General features: G+C 54.1%; 1 protein-coding gene across 6 annotated transcripts in view; it reads left to right on the plus strand.

Annotated features, from left to right (window-relative positions):
• The first annotated feature begins 5,433 nt into the window (after positions 1-5,433).
• Positions 5,434-17,824, plus strand: part of FLT4 (fms related receptor tyrosine kinase 4) — a 35,938-nt gene continuing 23,547 nt past the window's right edge. For all 6 annotated transcript variants that reach the window (XM_037002065.2, XM_037002067.2, XM_037002069.2 and 3 more), the window contains exon 1: positions 5,434-5,582. In XM_037002065.2, coding sequence (XP_036857960.2) covers positions 5,516-5,582 — 67 coding nt within the window. In that variant the 5' untranslated portion in view covers positions 5,434-5,515. The remainder of the gene's footprint in view (positions 5,583-17,824) is intronic.

The following is a 17,824-nucleotide window of genomic DNA, read 5'->3' on the forward strand; positions in this document are numbered from 1 at the left end:
TAGAAAATAGGCAAAAGAACAAACACTTCAAAACAGAGACTATCCAAATAACCAATAAGCATATAAGTGCAAATCCAAAGTGAAAAGACTTTCACTTTCACCATAAACTTTTCTTCCTACCATAAACAACTAGAAAACTGGACAAAACATGAAACAATGTTTTTCAACAACTAACCAGGTGAGTCCTGAAAATATTTCAACTTTCTGGCTGGGTAAGTCCTACAAATTCCCCAACTTTCTAGAACTTGGTACAAGACGAGGAAACCCAAATAAAGCACAGAGGTCCTGTTGAATTGAGATAACAGTCCTTAGAACTAGAGAGGCCAAAGTGGCTGGAATTCGTGGTACAGGGTATAGGACAAGACTGAGTTATGCACAGAGAGTACTCCAGAAATCTGCAAATGGGCTACCTTAAGTGTTTTGCTGATTGCTAAACTGCATTTGCCTTTGCATAAGGCAAAACTCCAAGAAGCTGAGCAAGGGGCTATAGGCTGAGCAATTCCCAGAAAGCACAAAGGACTGAAAGCAACAGTCAGAATGAAAAGACCTTGTTGAATACCTGAGACATTCAGTAGAAACCTCAAAAGAATAAAGCCTTAGTGGGAAGGTACCACATCTCCACAGCAAAGCTTAATAATAAATGTCATAAGAAACAAGCTGATCTACAAGTAACTGTCTGCCAGAACAAATAGTACCCTTTGAAGGAACATTACAAATCCAGACATTCATCAGTGTAATATTAAAAATGTCCAACGTCCAATAAAAATTACTAGACATGCAAAGGAGCAGAAAAAAACAAGAGAAAAGCCATTCACACAGGAATAAACCCAATGAAAGAGACATTTTCAGTTCTAGCATATAATGACTTTAAAACCATTATAAATAATGTTGAAGAATTTAAAAAGAAAACAAATGAACATGATGAACATAGAAACAGAAGAAATATAAAAAAAGATCAAATGGAGTCCTGGAGCTAAAAACTAAAATACCAGAAATGAAAATTTCACTGGAAGGGCTTAATAGCAGAAGAACAAAACAGGGAACCTGAAAATATCAATAGAAACTGCCCAACTGAAACACCCTAGGAAAAAAGGCTAGAAGGAAAACAAAACAATTTTTAAAATGGACAAAGGACTTGAACAGACATTTTGCCAAAGAAGATGTACAAATGGCCAATAAGCACATGAAAAGATGCTCAACATAACTTTTAGGTAAATGTAAACCAAAACCACAATAAGATACCACCTGGCGCCCATTAGGATGGCTACTATTTGAAAAAGAAAAAAAAAAAAGCCAGAAAATAGCAAGTGTTGCTGAGGATGTGGAAGAATCAGAACACTTGTGCAGTGTTGGCAGGAGTGTAAAGTGGTGCAGCTACTGTGGAAACTGTTCCTCAAGAGAAATTAAAAATAGAACTACTATATGGTCCAGCAATTCCTTCAGGTATATACTCAAAGGAACTTAAGTCAGGGACTCAAAGAGATATTTGTAAACCCACATTCATAGCAGCACCATTCACAATAGTCAAGAAGTAGAAACAACCAAAGTGGACATCAATAGATGAATGGATAAACAAAATGTGGTATATACATACCATGAAATAATATTCAGTGTCAAAAGGAAGGACATTCTTGACACATCTTAAAACATAGATGAATACTGGAGACATTATGCTAAGTGAAATAGGTCAGTTAATGAAAAGACAAATACTGTGTCCACATACATGAAGTCCCTAGAGCAGTCAAATTCATACAGATAGAAAGTACAATGGTGGCTACCAAGGGCTGGGGACAATGGGGATGGGGAGTTTAATGGGAAAAAAATTTCAGTTTTGCAAAATGAGGATTGTTCTGGAGAGGATGGTAGTGATGGTAGCACAACTTGAATGTAACTAAATGCCACTGAACTGTACACTTAAAAATAGTTAAGATGGTATAAATTTCCTATTGTGTGCATTTTACCACCATTTTTAAAAAGTAGTACAGTCTTGGGAAACTGTGGGATAATATCTAGTGGTCTAATACTCTTGTACTTGGAGTCCTAGAAGAGTGGAGAAATAAGGACTTTTCAGATATTCAAAAGCTGAAAGAACTCTTCACGAGCAGACCCACACTCCAAAAATGTTGAAAGTTCAAGTCCTTCAGGCAGAAGAAAAATGATACCTGATGGCATTGTGATCAGAAATGATAAATATACAATATTTTCATTTTTATTTGAATGTCTTTAAGAAAATAAGTGACTTCTTAGACAAAAGTAATGACCATGGATTGTGGGGTTCATATTATGTACAAGTAAAATCACAACACTGGCCTAAACCTGAGTGGGGAGAATAGTGTAAGATTTTGTTTTATATTAGATATGAAGCAATACATTATCACCTGAAGGTAGACTGTTATGAGTTAAAGATGAGTCACCTTATTTTTAAAAATAAATTTTGCAAAGAATAAACAAATTAGAAAATGAAGTATCAACATGATTATCTTTACAATAGCATAAGGATATTAAATATGTACAAATAAATCTAATAGAAAATATCCAAGAGTTCTCACAGAAAACAAGAGACCATTACAGGTAGAAATTAAAGCATTTCTAAAACCGGAGCGATATACCATGTTTATGGATTGGAAGAGGGTCAGTTTTCTCTAAATTTATTATAGATTAAATATAACCCTAGTCAAATCCCAGCATATCATCTGTGTGTAAAAATTCACAAGATAAATCTAAAATGGAAATGGAAATATAAATTGTAAAGACTTTCAAGGTCACTTTTAAAGAATAAATCAGAAGGACCTTCCAGATATGAAGATTATTATATAGCTTTGGCGTGATGATATCAGTACAAAAATAGGCAAGCGCCACAGACACCTACACAAAGCCCCCAAAATTATCCAAGCAATGTAGACTAATTTACAGCCAAAGCAGAACTAGAGAACACTGTGGGAAGGATGGTCTTTTCATGAACAGTGACGGGACAATTAGATATCCTTTGGGGGGAAAAAAATACTGACTCCTCTGCTTCACACTATACAGAAACAATCACAGGTGCCTGAAGATCTAAGTGGAAATTTGTAAATGATAAAATGTTGTAAATATCCTCATGACATCAAGGTTGAGAAAGATTTCTTTAAAAGGTTACAAATAGCACCAACCGAAAGGAAAATAATTCATAAGAGTTCTGCATCAAAATTAAGATCTTCTGTCTCCCCATCCCTTCTCCCCCCAAAACAGGTAACCATTAAGAGACTGAAAAGTAAGATCCTGAATGGAGGGAGGATTTGTAGCACATTGTGTCCAAGCGTGTTTTCCAAAGATGGCTTCAGCAATATCTCCCATCCCACATGCTCTTCAGCAGTGTGACCTGGTCTCTCCCTATCCTGGGATGCTTAATCTGAGGAAGCCAGCTCAACCACCTTGAGATTGCTTTGCTGGAATGAGTAAGCCATGAATGAGTAAGCCAACTGACAGCACCAGCTGAGCTCCCAGATGACAGCCGGCATCAACTGCCAGCTGTCCACCCCAGTCCAGCCTTTGGAAACCTGACAGCAACTACATGAGCCCCATGCAAGAACTATGCAGCCAAGCCCTTCTCAAATTCCTGACTCTCAAAAGCATAAGCTAAGTAAAATGGTTGCTGCTTTACACCACTACATTTTGGAGTAATTTGCTGCAGAGCAATAGTACCAGAACTGGCAAAGGACTCATATCCAGAATATATAAGGAACTTCTATAAATCAATAAGGAGAAGACAATAGGCAGTAGTAAAGAACAAACATCTTGAAATTCAAATGGCCAAATTATATAAATGTGTTTAATTAGGGAATTAGGGGAAAGCTAATGAAAACCATAATGAGATGCCACTGCAAACCAACTAGAATGGCTAAGTTAAAAAATCAAAACTGACAATACCATGTCAGTGAAGGTATGGAGCACAGAGAACTAGTTACACAGCCGCAGAGTACAAAATAGTACAAATAATGAAAAGATAGCTGACACTGTCTGCCATAGATGCAGATACACATCCTAGGACCTAGCAATTTCACTCCTAGACACATACCTAAAGAATAGGGTATATGTACACCAAGAAACATCCAAGTATGTTCATAGCAGCAGAAGTTGGAAACTAGTAACAAGACCTTCCATCAACAGCAGATGAACAAATCCATTGTGGTTTTCACACAGTGGAAAGGCTATAACAATGAATATGAGTGAAGGGTAGGTTATCTAAGTGCTACAGATAAATCTCACAAAAGATGCTGAGCAGAAGAATACATGTATATGGGAAGCATTCCATTGATATAATGTTTAAAAAGACAAGTAAAATATGTATTTGAGTAATGACAAGACATGGAAAAGCAGGGATATGATAAAGTCAGGATTTGGGGTTTAGGGAGGAGTTTGTGATGGGAACGGAGGATGACATCTGAAAAGCTAGTGCCATTCTATTTTCCTTGATCTGAGGGTGGAACCAGGTTTAAAATTTACATTGGCATATACTGTCTACATGTGTGTTATATCTATTTTTTAATTTTAAAACCAAAAACAAATTAGAAAATCAATATATAGTTGAAAATGAATCTAACTTTACTATTTAGTTGCCTAGTTTCTCCAACTTTATTTATTAAATCATTATACTATTTGCAGTGATATGTGATTCCAGCTTAATAATATATTCAATTCTTGCGCCTGAGAATTGGTAATGGTTGTTATCAACAATCCAGGCTTGGTTTCTGGCAAGAATGAGTGGACTTTTGCTGAGGTCGGCGGATGGGAAAAACTGAATGAAGTAGAACAAAAGCAGGGAAGGGAGGCTGCGAAAGTCATCGTCATGGGACTTATTTTCAAATAGGAACATTGTAGAGACAGAACTGAAAAGAGAAAGGAAATCCATGAGAGGGTTGCCAAGTCAGATAGTGAAGTGTCCCCTGATACAAGGACTGATGAATGAGCTCAGAACAAAACTATTTGGGGGAGATCTAAAGAGGCCATGACTTTAGGGTGGGGGCTGGTTACACTGGGTGCGGGCCTGCGCAGGGTACAGCCTCCATCCACACCTGGTAGGTGATAAGATGGGGTTTGCCGCATGTCCTCAACCATTTCACATACTGGTGTTTTTAAGTAATAGGCATTGCTTTTTTTTCTTACTTTAAAGGTAATTTTTATCGGCTAAAGGAAATTGCAGAAAAATACTCTGGCACATTCTGTGCAACCTTGACTGCGAGGTCCATTCCCTAAAATCGCAGTGGAGACTGGTGCTTTACCCATCTACGCCCGCCCGCAGCGGCTGGAGACTTAAAGGCCGCAGGGGACACGTGCGGGGTTCACCGACCAGCCTCCCGCCGCGGGACACAGCGGGCACCTCGCCGCCCGCGGTCCCGGCTTGGGGCGGAGCTGGAAGGGCGTGGGGCGGCCCGAGCGCCTGGCCCCGCCCCGGCCCCGCCCGCGCCGGGGCCGCGCGCCCGCACTCCGAGCCCCGAGCGCCGCCGCGCAGGTCGGATCCGCGCCGCAGCGGCCGGAGATGCAGCGGGGCGCCGCCCTGTGCCTGCGCCTGTGGCTCTGCCTGGGACTCCTCGAGCGCGAGCGCGGTGAGCCCGCCGCCCGCCCGAGGGCGCGGCTGGCCGCGAGGGGGGACGCTGTCCGGGGACGAGCGGAGGGGCCGCACCGACGTGAAACGGGGTCCGGGGGCACCAGGAGAGGCAGGGAGGGGAGCCAGGGGTGCGGACGCCGGCCGGAGCACAGCGGGTCGGGCCAGGCCCCCGGGATGAGGAAAGGGCGGGCAGCGACTGCAGCCGGGTCAGGGACGGGGCGCCGGGCTGCAGCGCAGCGCAGGGATGGTGCTCGGGGTCCACCTCGCTCCTCCACCCGCGGCTCAGCGACCCTGGATCGGCCCCGTCGCGCCGCATCCTCATCCAGGATCCCTGGCTTGCTTGCTTACTCGCTTCCCTAAGGAGCCCCGGCGCCGCACCGGGCAGCCTGCGACCCGCGCGCACCAGGGACGGTCCCGGGCGCCAAGGCGGCAATCCCCGCCGGGCCGCAGACCGGGGTGCGCACTTCCCGACGCCTCGTCTGCGCTCGAGGTCGGTCCCCCAGAGGGCGCTCCGGCGGGCGTCCACCTTCCACAGACCAGGGACTCCAGGGGACAGATGTGGGGACCGCGGGACATAGGCGCCATGGCGCGGATTGCGCGCAGGTGCGTTTTGGACCTTTAGGCGAATCTCGGATAGGCAACTCGTGAGCGACCCGCGTGGCAGAAGAGGCAGAAGGCCGACCTCCCTCTTTTCGACGGGGCAGGAGCCCTGAGGGCCGAGCTCAGGAGCCTGGCACAGAAGGCAGGGGCCACCACGAAAGGGTCTCAAACACAGGAGAGGCAGGGTCCGGTTGCGTCGGGAACAAACCCGGAGGTGCGGCTGTTGAGCTGGAGAAAATGGAGCGTAGGACGTAAGGGAGGGAGTAGAGAGAGAGCTGTAGTGAATGGGACTTCAAGGATGAAGTCAGGGGTGGAGAGAATGGGCTGGAAGTCTATGGCAAGATCTAGTGAGTGAGCCTGGAAATCAGAGGGTGGAGGGAGGGTCGTGGACCCCGCGTGGCTGGGGAAGGAGTATGGGAGGTCTGAAGGGAGAGATGGGGACCTTGCTTTTTGAGTGCTGTGGGCCCTGAATACTGGCTTTACGTGCTTCATCATTTAATCCTCACAAGGGCACATTAGACCCATTTTACAGATGGGGAAGCTTAACCCAAGGTCATTTGCATCTTCCCCAAGGTTCCCAGGAGGTCAGTAGTGAGGAGAGTGGTCCGTACGGGTCTGTGGGATAGCAGGACCCTGTTCTCAGAGCCTTCATAGGCTGAAGGGCTGAGGAAAGGGAAGGTGAGGCAGGTGTGAATGGACCTAGGGGCAGGAGGGCAGAGGACATCTGTCTAGGCCTCTCGGTCCAGGCAGGTCTGGACAGAAGGGCTGCCTTTTGGCTGCCTGTGCTCCTCTGAACCCAACTCAGGCCAGTCTCTCACAGACATGTTTGTTGAGTGACTGAATGAATGTGGGAGAGGAAGTGAATGGGGCCCTGAACTGGACTGCCAGGCTGAGGGGTGGGAGACCCACCTTGAGGAGATGTCTAGCAGGCAGTTGGGTGCAGCATCTGAGGCTCAAGGGAGAGGCTGGGCTAAAGAGCTGGAGAGGGAGCAGAGCAGAGGGTCCAGGATGGGACCCCCACACCGCTGGGGAGGGCACTAGAGAGGGAGAGGCTTCTAGGAGGCAGGGAACATTCCACAGGCATAAGAACCAGGGAGGCTGGTGTCTCGTGGAGGAGGGAAGGGAGATGAGGCCAGGCCTGCAATGAGTGCATGTGACTTTTACCAAAGTCGCAGTGAAAGGAGGACAGAGAATGCTAGCTGAATGGCGCCATGGAGGGGTGGCCCAGGCTGGCCAGGGAGATGCCAGTGGCGAGGCGCCTGTGCGGCTGCCCTGAGCCCTGCATGTGCCTCACCTGCTGCTGGCCTGAGGACACTGAGAGCCCCCCACCCAATGCGGGAGCAGGAACACGAGGACTTAGGTGCTGTCAAGGGTCAGCACAGGCAGAATGGGAGGCCAGGCGCTGACAATGGAGAAGCCTGGGGACCCCGAAGCTGACTCGGGGCCCAGCTGTGTGGCATGGGCCCCTCCCTTCCTCTCCCTGCATCTCCGTTTCCCCATTGTAGCAGAGCAACAAGCTGGGGTCTGTGCCGGGGCTGAACTTCACTGCTGGCGTCCCAGTCCAGCTCCAAAAGGCCTTGCCCTGGCAATGTCCCTGTGGAGAAGGTAGGTCACAGAGGTCAACCCCAGGAGGCTTCATCTCTTGGGCTTAGTCTAGAGAGAGGCTGTTTACACCTCCAGACAGTGGGCAGTCAGCTTAGGGACTTGCAGGGGAAAGAGGCGACCACTTGGCAGCAGATTGGCCTGGCTCAAGGACACTGGCTCCTGCCATGGGCTATGTCACGTGTGGCCATCCCAGCTCTCTGCTGTCCCTGCTTCTCAGCCCTGAGCCAGGCCCAGATGTGGACAGGAGTGTGCAGAGGTGGGCCAGGGAATACAAGTGGGTGCAGGCACAATGTGGGGGCCGGCCCCGCCTTACTTGGTCCTGTGATCCACTGGCCCAGCTCTGTGCTCTGGGGACCCAAATGCTGCTCCTGTGCCCCCCACACCTGAGGTTAGGGGTCTGTGTGACTGAAGGGCTCTGCTGCCTCCCCAGAGCACAGAGCCCACACAGCCAGGCACCAGATCGCATGTGAGGTGTGACAAGGAGACTGTCTGGCCAGCTACTGGCTCTGCCATCCCCACCCTGCCCCCAGGCAGCAGAACCCAGACCCAGGGGACTGCAGTTCTGTGCAAGTTACAAGCTCTGGTGCTGCTCAGGGTGGCCCAGGGAGGATTTGGACCTGGCTCTGCTCCTGAGTGCCACACTGGCAGGGACAGACATGCTGTCAGACATCCATAGCTCAGGGATGAGTGCTCAGCGACCTCGCTGAGTCCCAGCTGGTAGCTGTGGGCTGCACAGGAAGGTGACCTTTCTACCAGCTCATGGCTTCCTGGAGGGGTATGCAGACTCCAGAGAAGGTAATTCCAAGGAGAGAGAAGGACCCCTCAAGGGCCCAGAGGCAGTAAAGTCCAGGGGGTGTATGGGGATGGGGTAGTCAGATGAGGCTGGAGTTTGGTGGGGCCAACGAAGCATGTGCAGGTGGCGGGAGCCGACAGCACACCTGGGTAGCAGAGGTTCTGAGCAAGGAGCCACCAGGTCAGATTCCCTGAAGGTATTGCCAGAAGGGCAAAGCCACACAGCAAGCAGGCTGCGGGTGACCCTAGGAGGCAGCAGGGGAGGATGGGGAAGGAGGGATGAGTGCCAGTCCCTGACTAGCAACAGAATGGCTCATGAGCTTGTTTACTAGATGGGGACCCTGAGAGGAGGAGAAGATATGGGAAGGTGAGGTGCTCCACTGGACAGCAGGTGCCTCAGGTGGAGGTGCCTAGAGAGACTTCCTAGGAGATCCCAGTTGATGCAACTATGCCAGACATGGGAGGAGGAAAGTTGGGGGCACTTGAATGCAATGGGACAGAGGGGCATCAGGGAACCCAGGGGCATTAAGTGGGGTCCTAGCTATCAGGGGGATGTCCTTCTGTGTCTAGTTTACACTCCTGTCATTCAAGCGTTTTCCTCCACGAGGCAGATTCATCTGCACCAGGGCCTAGCCGATGCCCCTGGGAGAGGAGGGTGGACAGGGAGAGGGTCCCTCTCAGACTCCCTGGACCAGCCTCCAAGCGAGACACAGCCGGCGTGTCCGGCTGGAGCCAGGGATTCCTGAGTCTCGATCCTTTTCAGACACTGGCTTCCTCTGGGATCTCTGTTTTCCGGTCATGCCGAAGGAGAAGTCTGGGAGCAGGAAGGTGCGGGCACTCACTGTTGGCGGTGGCTGTGGCTGGGTGGGGCAGACAGCAGGCACGCCCCCGCCTGGCTCACCAGACCCAGGTCACCCCCGCAGCCAGACTGGGGTGTGGGTGGCCCCCATGAGCAAGCACAGGTCAGGGTGGCAAGTGGGGGAGCCCCGCCACGTGGCCAGCAAGGTCAGCAGGGGTTCATGGGAAAGGACTTGTCAGCCATAGAGAGGACATCCTGCCTGCGTTTCCCTCTTCCTGCAGCAGGAGCCCATGTACCCAATTTAGCAGCACTGGGGGGCCACCTCTGAGCCAGCTGTGCTGTCTGATAAAAACGCCTGTCCTGCCTCCGAGGAGCAGAGTCCTGACCCCAGGCAGGCCAGGGCAACTCCTAGGACAGCTGGCTGCACCTGGGAGCTCTGCGTCTGTGGGACACCCCTCCTTCCCATCTCAGCCCCAGAGGTATCCTGGCAGCCACATACCTACTCAGCTTCACCACTGCTCCCTGCTCCCCAGAGGCACCTTCAGGCTCCCAAGGGGTCTCTTCACCACAGAGTCAAGCCCTCAGCGCTGCCCCAATGATAAGCACCAGTTTCTTAGACTGGTAGCACAGACCCTTCCTGCTGGGATCCTAGGGACACCCTAGCCCCATGCCCACCTAGCCTGCACCCACCACACACCCAGCCCCAGCCCATGACCTTCCTCCTGCTCTCCACCCTACCTTGGGGAGGCTGCTGAGAAGTCCAGGCAGAGGGTGGCACTGCTCCCAGTGTGAGGGTCTACGATGGGCCGGGTTGTGGGGTGCTCCATTCCTCCTCACTGTGTGCCTCCCAGAGCATGGAATCCAGGCTTCTGGGGTGAGCTCTTATCCTTACCCAAACTGAAGCGCCACTCTCAAAGTCACCCTGAACTCTACCAGGTGGAGATTCATTTGTAATAAGCTGCATGCATGTGCACATGCACACACATGCACCCACACTGGGAGTGCCTAGCAGCTGAGCCAAATTTTGGCATAAAATGGTTAATCGAATTGCTTCACACTCAGGTGCATGAAGGTTTTAGCCTTTTGACATATGCGTATTGTGCCCATTTTGGAGATTGGGAAATAGAGGCCAGAGGGGTGAAATGGCTCGCCAGGTGCTACGCAGCTTGATGGAGATGACAGGTGCCTGGTGTCTGGTCCCAGCTGGCATGGGGGCTGAGGAGTAAGAAGGAGCAGGCATGGCAGGCGCTGGTCCACATTCCCCAGGGAGAGGTCGAGAGAGGTGCACATGCAGGGTTCTGAATTTCTGACCACCTCTCAGTTTTACCTGGATGTCCCAGAGACCTTTCAAAAACAACAAGCCTCACAGACGTCCCCATCCTCAGGGTCTGCCCCTGGTAATCTGCCTACCTCAGTGCAGGACACTGCCACCTCCATCCCTCGCCTCCACATCTGCCCACACACTTTGTTCCCCAGATCCTCAGACCCCCAGGGGCAGTCATGAGCCAAGTCCCTTGCGATGGGTGCTTTCTTCCTCGCATTCAGGAGCTGTCAGATGCCGGGTCAGTGGCATTCGGAGTCCAGCTCCAAGGCCGGAGCAGGCACTAGGAGGTGGTGGGTGGCAGGGCTCACTGCAGGGTCTTGTGAGCTCAGATTCTGCTCCCAAGCAGCTGGGAGGCAGGGAACAGTTTTAAGCAGGAGGGGAACTTGTGTCCTAGAAAGATCATCTAACCACGGGGTGAGGTCTGGACGAATGGGGAGACACTGGTGTGGTGAGCCAGGGGAGGCTGGCCAGACAGTGGAGTGAAGAGGAGGGGGACTGGACGGGGGCAGCCTCGGGATGTCCAGGAGTGGCTCTGTGACTGGAAGGTGTCCCCTGCTGTGCATCTGAACTGTGTGAGTGCAAAGCACTTTCCCAGAGTGGCAGGGAGAGGAGACAGGTATGCCTGGCATTCCTGGCCACCTGCCTTCAGTCCTGGCTCTGAAAATGGGTACAACTTGGTGGTCAGTTGGCTGTGGGGGATGAGTGGCATCAGGAATGCCCAGCATGTGACCCCTGCTCTGATAGTGAACCTTGAGGGAGTGAGAGCAATATTTCCAGGGCTGATGCAAGAAAGATGATTTGATCAGCTTAGGCCCCTCCATTCCGTGAATGCGGGTCCTGGCACTCATGGACTTCACCCTTCACCTCCGGAGGCACAGAGGCTGCCAACTAGGTGTGGGTGGGGGACTCCATGAAAAAGCACCCCCGTGCTTCCCCCAGGTCTATGCATAGGCCTGGCCCAAAGGTGTGGGGTAAGGGCCCTGGGGCGGGTCTCCCTCCCGCCACCCCCTAGGACTGATGCACAGAGTCCCCAAGCCCAGGCTCTGCTGGCCAGCTGCCCCCTGTGCCCCCAACTTGGTTCACCTCCAGTCTGCAGCCACGGGCCCTTGGCTGCCTCTGTCCTCCTGGGCACAGCTGCTAAAGAGAGTGCAGGCAGACTGGCAGGGCAGCCCCGTCACTCACAGGCAGGGCCTGCAGGAGGGAGTGACCATGACCACTGCGCTCAGCCAGGGCGTGGAGGGGGCCCCTGAGTTCACAGGCCATCCTGACATTATCCCAGAGTTGGCCATGCTGGGCTTGGGGCCCCTTGGATCCACCCGATGGCACACACCCCCACCCACCGTGTGCTGGGTCAGGGCTGGGTGGGGGTGATGCTGTGAGTCTTGGGCCCTGGGCAGGCCTCACAGGTGCTGAAACAGGAGCAGCAGATCTCCAAGGCACAGGGAGCAGAGAGGGACAGAGGACACATTTGGGCCGGCCGGGAGGCAGGTGACGGCCTGCTGTGCTCGGCGGGCAGATGCTGGATGTGGCAGGGGCACTGAGGGTAGTGCTGGCCAGGAAGGCTGCGCTCTGCTCCGTGGCTTGGCCAAGGGCGTGCACAGTTCCAGAGGGCACTAGGAGCCAGTGAATGTGTCCTCAGGGCACAAGGCCCCTCTGGGCTGAGGAACAACCAAGAGGCCAGGAAGGAGGCTGCTGGGAAGCACGGGGGTAGAGAGGCTGGCACTCAGGGTGGTGCTGGAGGGAAGGGGACAGAGAGATGTGAGGCTGGCTCTGGGCTCCTGGGCTTCAGCCAGACCTCGGCTCCTGCACAGCTGTAGTGGGGCCTGGTGCCTCAGTTTCCTTATTGCTGATGGGACTCGTGGCCCCTCCCTCCCTCCCTGGCTGTGTGAGGATCAAATGAGGCAGTGACAGGCAGCCATGGTCAGCGCCTCACCCCCAGGACTGCCGGCCCCTCACCCAGGAGCCCCGTGGGCTGCTCCCACAGTCAGACACCTGTGGCTGATGCCAGGGTCCCTGCCGCCCAAGGCTGCTGACAGCACACAGAAGAGGAGGTGTGCGCTCTGGCTCCACTGACCTCGGTGCAGCGCCTGCCGGGGCTGCTCTCCTGCAGGCTGGGGGGCCAGGGCCGCTGGCCAGGGGAAGGAAGAAGCCAGTTCCTGGGCCAGGAACAGGAAGGCAGGGGGAGTGCAGCAGAGGCCAGGATGACAGCGCTTCCTGCTGCGGGAAGGGAAAGACAGCAGGGACAGACAACAGCCAGGCAGGAAGGATGCGCCTTCTTTGGGGCTGGGGGTGGGGGTGGGCAGCATGGAGGCTCTGGGCATAGCAGCCCTCGGCTGACTGTGCCCCAGCTGCTGAGCAGCCCAGGGTGCACACAGTCCCCAGGGGGCCTGACCTTTACAACTAGAATCATCTTTTCCAAAGTAACAACAGGGTCTAACACAGTACCAACCCAAAGGGAGACCTCAGAGGTTGTTAGCCACCAGTCTGCCGTCCACCCATCCTTCCGTCCATCCTTCCAACCATCCATTCACCCATCTTTCCATCCTTCCACCTGTCCATTCTTTTGTCCATTAGTCTATCCATCCATCTGTCTATCCATCTACCTGTCCACCTGTCCTATCTAGCCATCCTTCCTTCCATTCACACATCCATCCAACCATCCATGACTCTATTCATCCATCCATCCTTGCATAAATCCATCCTTCCTTCTATTCATCTGTAACCATCCAGCTAATCATCCTTCCTTCCTTCTTTCCACCCATCCTTCCTTCCATCCATCCATCTATCCACGTGTTCATCCAGCTAGCTATCTTTCTACCCATCCATCCGTCCATCCATCTGACCATCCATCCATCAGTTTATTCACTCAACAAGTATTTACAGAGCCTTGACTTTGTGCCAGATGCAGAGCTAGGCATGGGATAGAGTGAAAAAGAGGACTGTCTTGGTCCTTATCCCACTGAAACTCACTGTCCAGTAGAGGAAGTGGAAAAACATAACTCAAACAAATATGAAGATAATATCATTATGAACTGTGATGGGGAGGATGAAGCAGCAGCCAAGAGGTTGAGGTGGAGCTCAAAGGGGGACTGAGGTTTTGGAGGAGGCACAGAGATTGTGTCTAAGCTGAGGCCTAAAGATGAGAAGAAGCCAGCTGAGCAGGGCATGTGAGAGCGGGCAAGTCACCAGGAGAGATGTGTGCACAACCCCAGCGGGAGGAAGGCGCATGCATGCACGTCATGGAACAGCCTGGAGGCCATGGGCTCGAGGATGTGAATACAGGGTAAGGGTGGACCAGGAGCGTGTGGAGAGGCGGCAGGGACCAAGGCACAGTCTGGATTTTCCAGAAAGTGTAGTAAAAGTCACTGATGGGATTTAAGCTCCAGTATGACATGGCCCCTTACTCACAACTGTGTGGAGGAGTGGGGGAGGGCAAGAACAGGTCCAGGGGGCTCTTTGGGGGTGAGTGCTGTTGGACAGGCCCAGCAGGAGAGCAGAGGCTGCCTCTGAGATGCTCTGGTGGTGGACAGATGGCTGGGGTGGGAGAGGCAGGCATGCACAGCCACTCTCAAGTCGTGAGACACTGGGATCAAGAAGAAGCCCTTGGCAGAATGGAGAGGGTGTGAGTCGGGCTCAGCATCCGAGTGCGGTGCTTGGAGTGTCTGCGGGCAGTCATGCGCATTGACAGCTGGGTACCTGAGGCTGCAGTTGAGAGAAGAGGGCTGGGTGGGAGGTAGAGATTTCGAAGGGAACCATGGAGAGGAGTGAACAGTCTTGGCGTCCGTGCTGGGTAGAGGGGAGGGGACGGCTCCCTGCCCTGGAGCACCCACTGGCCACCAGCTTGGAGGTCACAAGACTCCTCGGCCAGCAACTCCGTGAAGCAGAGGTGGGGTCTGCGCCCCAGGGGAGGATGAGCAGGTGTGAGAGGCGCCAGAGAGCTGTGAGGAGGCGCAGGAAAGGGGCCGTGGCTGGAGGGGAATATAGGGTCAAGGAACAGGTGGGGAGTTTGCGCAGAGAAAGCCTGGTGATAAGGACTTGGATGCAGAGGTCCAGTCTGGGGGGAGCGACCACAGCACATGGGAGCGGGAGCGGGTTTCCAGGGCCCAGGCGGGGGGTTGAGGTTTGGACGTGGGAGGGCGACGCACCTCCCTCTGGTGGACTTGCTTCATTGACGTGAAGGTGGGAGAGGAGAGCCCGCCCTGAGCTCCACACCCAGGTCCTCCTGGGGCCTGCCAGCAGGGAGAGAAAAGGGGAGGTGGCAGTGTGAGACGCGGCGTTGCCCTGCATGCTGAGCTGCTGACGCAGGGCTGCTGGGGGTTGGGGGGGATGGCAAGAGGCAGGCGAGCAAGCAGAATGACAGCGGTGGGCCATGCCCAGGCCGGGGTGAGGCCAGGAGGGACTGGCGAGGGGGAGGGTCCCCGGCCTGGGAGTCTCGTGAGGCTGAAGGACTCTGCGGGGGTGCGGCAAGGACACCGGCGAGAGGCAGAGAGGCAGGGAGCACTTCTGGGCTGCGGGGAGGAGGGCGGACAATGGAGAGGAGGCCCGCGAAGGCCGGGGCACTGGTGAGTCACCCGTGTGGATGCCGTGTCACGGGGAATGGCCGAGGTGGGGTGGGGGAGCTGCAGGGCCAGGAGCAGAGAATGCGGGGAAGTGACCGGGACAGCAGCTGATGACAGCTTTAGTAGGGGTGGCTGGCGCCCCTGGAGAAGGGGAGGTGGCCCCAGGGCATTCTCCAATGCCCTGCATGCAGAGAGCAGTGACGCCCCAGGGCCGTGGTGTCCTCAGAAAACCAGTTAAGGCAGGAAGGATGGAGGACAGCGTGTTCCTCCGTGAAGCCTGCCGACTGCACATGGCTCTGTGGAAGTGAAGACAAAGGGGCTTCCAGACAAGCAGGGTCCTGCACCGCTGGGTGAAGGCGCTGGATGGCCCTCCTCTTCACTGCGGGGATGTGGATGCTTCCCTGGTGGTGCCGTGGCCTCTGGGGAGGAAGTTCCTATAGGCCCCACACATGCACCCACCCACCCACCAGGCACCAATCTCCCCGTCCTTCATCCACTACCCATCCTCCCACCATAAATCTATCCCACTGCCCACCCACCCCCGACTCTCCCACCCATCCACAGTCAGCCCTTGAATCCATTCTTGAATCCATCCCTCAAGCTGCACTGAGCTCAGGATGAACAAAATACAAGTTGTGTTCAGCTGTCACCAGAAAGCACAGCTGTGTCCAGTGGATGTCCTAACAGTGGGAGCCCAGAAGGCCAGGCCGATCAGGGGAGGGACGCGTGAACTAGACCCTATGGAGGGGCTCTGAGGGACGGAAAGAGTACAAATGTCCTGGCGAAAACACAAGCAGGGGCCAGGGCCTGACAACAGGAAAAGCCCGACACCTGGGGCCAAGGTCGAGCGGCTCTGCCTTTGGGAGGTGTGTCGAGAGCGAAGGGGTAGGCAGCAGGGACGGCCTGGCCGAGGCGAGGAAGCCGGGCTCACATCTGCTATTGCCAGAGCCAGAGGGTCCAGGTGTGTGCCCTGGATGTGTACCCCAGTGAAGGGGACCCCAGGCGTCCCTGTGGGCCATGCACAGGCCCCGTGCAGGTGGTGCCCAGATGCCGCCTCAGGCCTCGCCCCAGCTGATCTTCCTGGAGTGCCAGTTGGTTCACCCCCTACAGGTCCAACCAAGCCTGTCATTCTCCGTCTTCAGTAGCTCACAGACCACTCATCTGCCTCGTATGGCTTTATTTACTGTCCGCTGCCTAGAAAATCTTGTTTCTCCTTTGAGGACCGGCTTGGAGGTGCCTCCCCAGATTCCTTCCCAGCCATTCACCACCCAAGGGGAGCCTGCCCTCTGTGGGGCTTGCTCTCCCCAGCAGCAGAGCGGGCATTGTGGGGGCCAGTGTGCATGAAGGACCAGGGCCACCCTGGGGAAGTGGGCCTGGTGGCAGAGCCCATATGGAGAAGGTCCCTGGGGACAGAACCCCACGCCACCTTCCCACCTTTGGGGGCTGGGGCAGCTGGGCATTGGGTTCAGACTAAGGAAGGACTTTGCAGGGTCACAGCTGCTGGCTACAGCGGAGGCAGGGAGACTGCCTTCTGGCAGCAGTGGTGCAGTGCAGCAAGAGGGTGCCTCAGTTTCCCTTTCTGTACAGTGGGGTTAGACGCCTGGTGCCAATGAGGGCCTTCCATCTCTGACCTGTGGTGGTGCGGCACCTAAAAGGTTTGGCCAGAGGAGGCATGAAGGGAGAGGCTGGCCAAGCTTTGGCTGGTAACTATCTTGTCTATGTGACACCAAAATCAGAGGGTGTCACCCCAGTGCTGCTTCCCAAGGCAGCTTGGGGTAGGGGTGGTGTAGAACCATCTATGGTGGGGGTCCCTTGCACTCCACGTCCCACAACTAGCTTTCAGGGTGGGACCATGAGCCTCAGGGAGCCGGGCTGTGGGCCTGGAGGGGGCTAGCGGCTGGAGCAGGATAGTGGGCTGTGCCCCCCAGGAGGACAGGGACTCCGGGGCAGGGACAGGACGCAGCCCTGGGCCTCCAGCCATGCAGTCTTCTCTTCCTGTTGTCTCAGGATGGTCCTGGCAGGATGCATCTGCCAGAGTCCAGGTCCAGACCTCCCTGGGGCCTGCTCCCCCCGCACTGGGGTCCCCCCGTCACACAAGTCCATGTGCATGCACGCACTGACATGTCAAAGCCACACATACCACTCACACACACAGATCCACACCCACAGACACACACACACACACACACTGTCCTGCTGGGCACCCCCCAACTGGGCATACGCACCCCTGTGTGGCAGCTGGGAGGGGATCCTGAAGGGTGCAGGAGGGCTTTCAACCAGATGAGGAAGAGTTATGTGTGTGACAGGGAGGGGCCCCGAAGGGAGGATGGGGGTGAGGGAGGCGGGGCTGAGGCAGCCAGAGGGGGCTGCGATGTGGACAGAAGCTGATGGAGCCACGGACATGGGTGGTGGACGCAAAGGGGTCTGGGAGAGGCGAGGTCACAGGCAGAATGTCAGGGGAAGCCGAGGTGCTCCGTTCTGGAGTTGGGAGAGGGTCTACACTGTCAGGAACCCCTCCCCGGCAGTGGCCGTGCCTGGGGTTCAGGAGGGTGGGGCCGCCG

The sequence above is a fragment of the Manis javanica genome, chromosome 14 (genome assembly GCF_040802235.1).
Source record: "Manis javanica isolate MJ-LG chromosome 14, MJ_LKY, whole genome shotgun sequence".
NCBI lineage: Eukaryota > Metazoa > Chordata > Mammalia > Pholidota > Manidae > Manis > Manis javanica.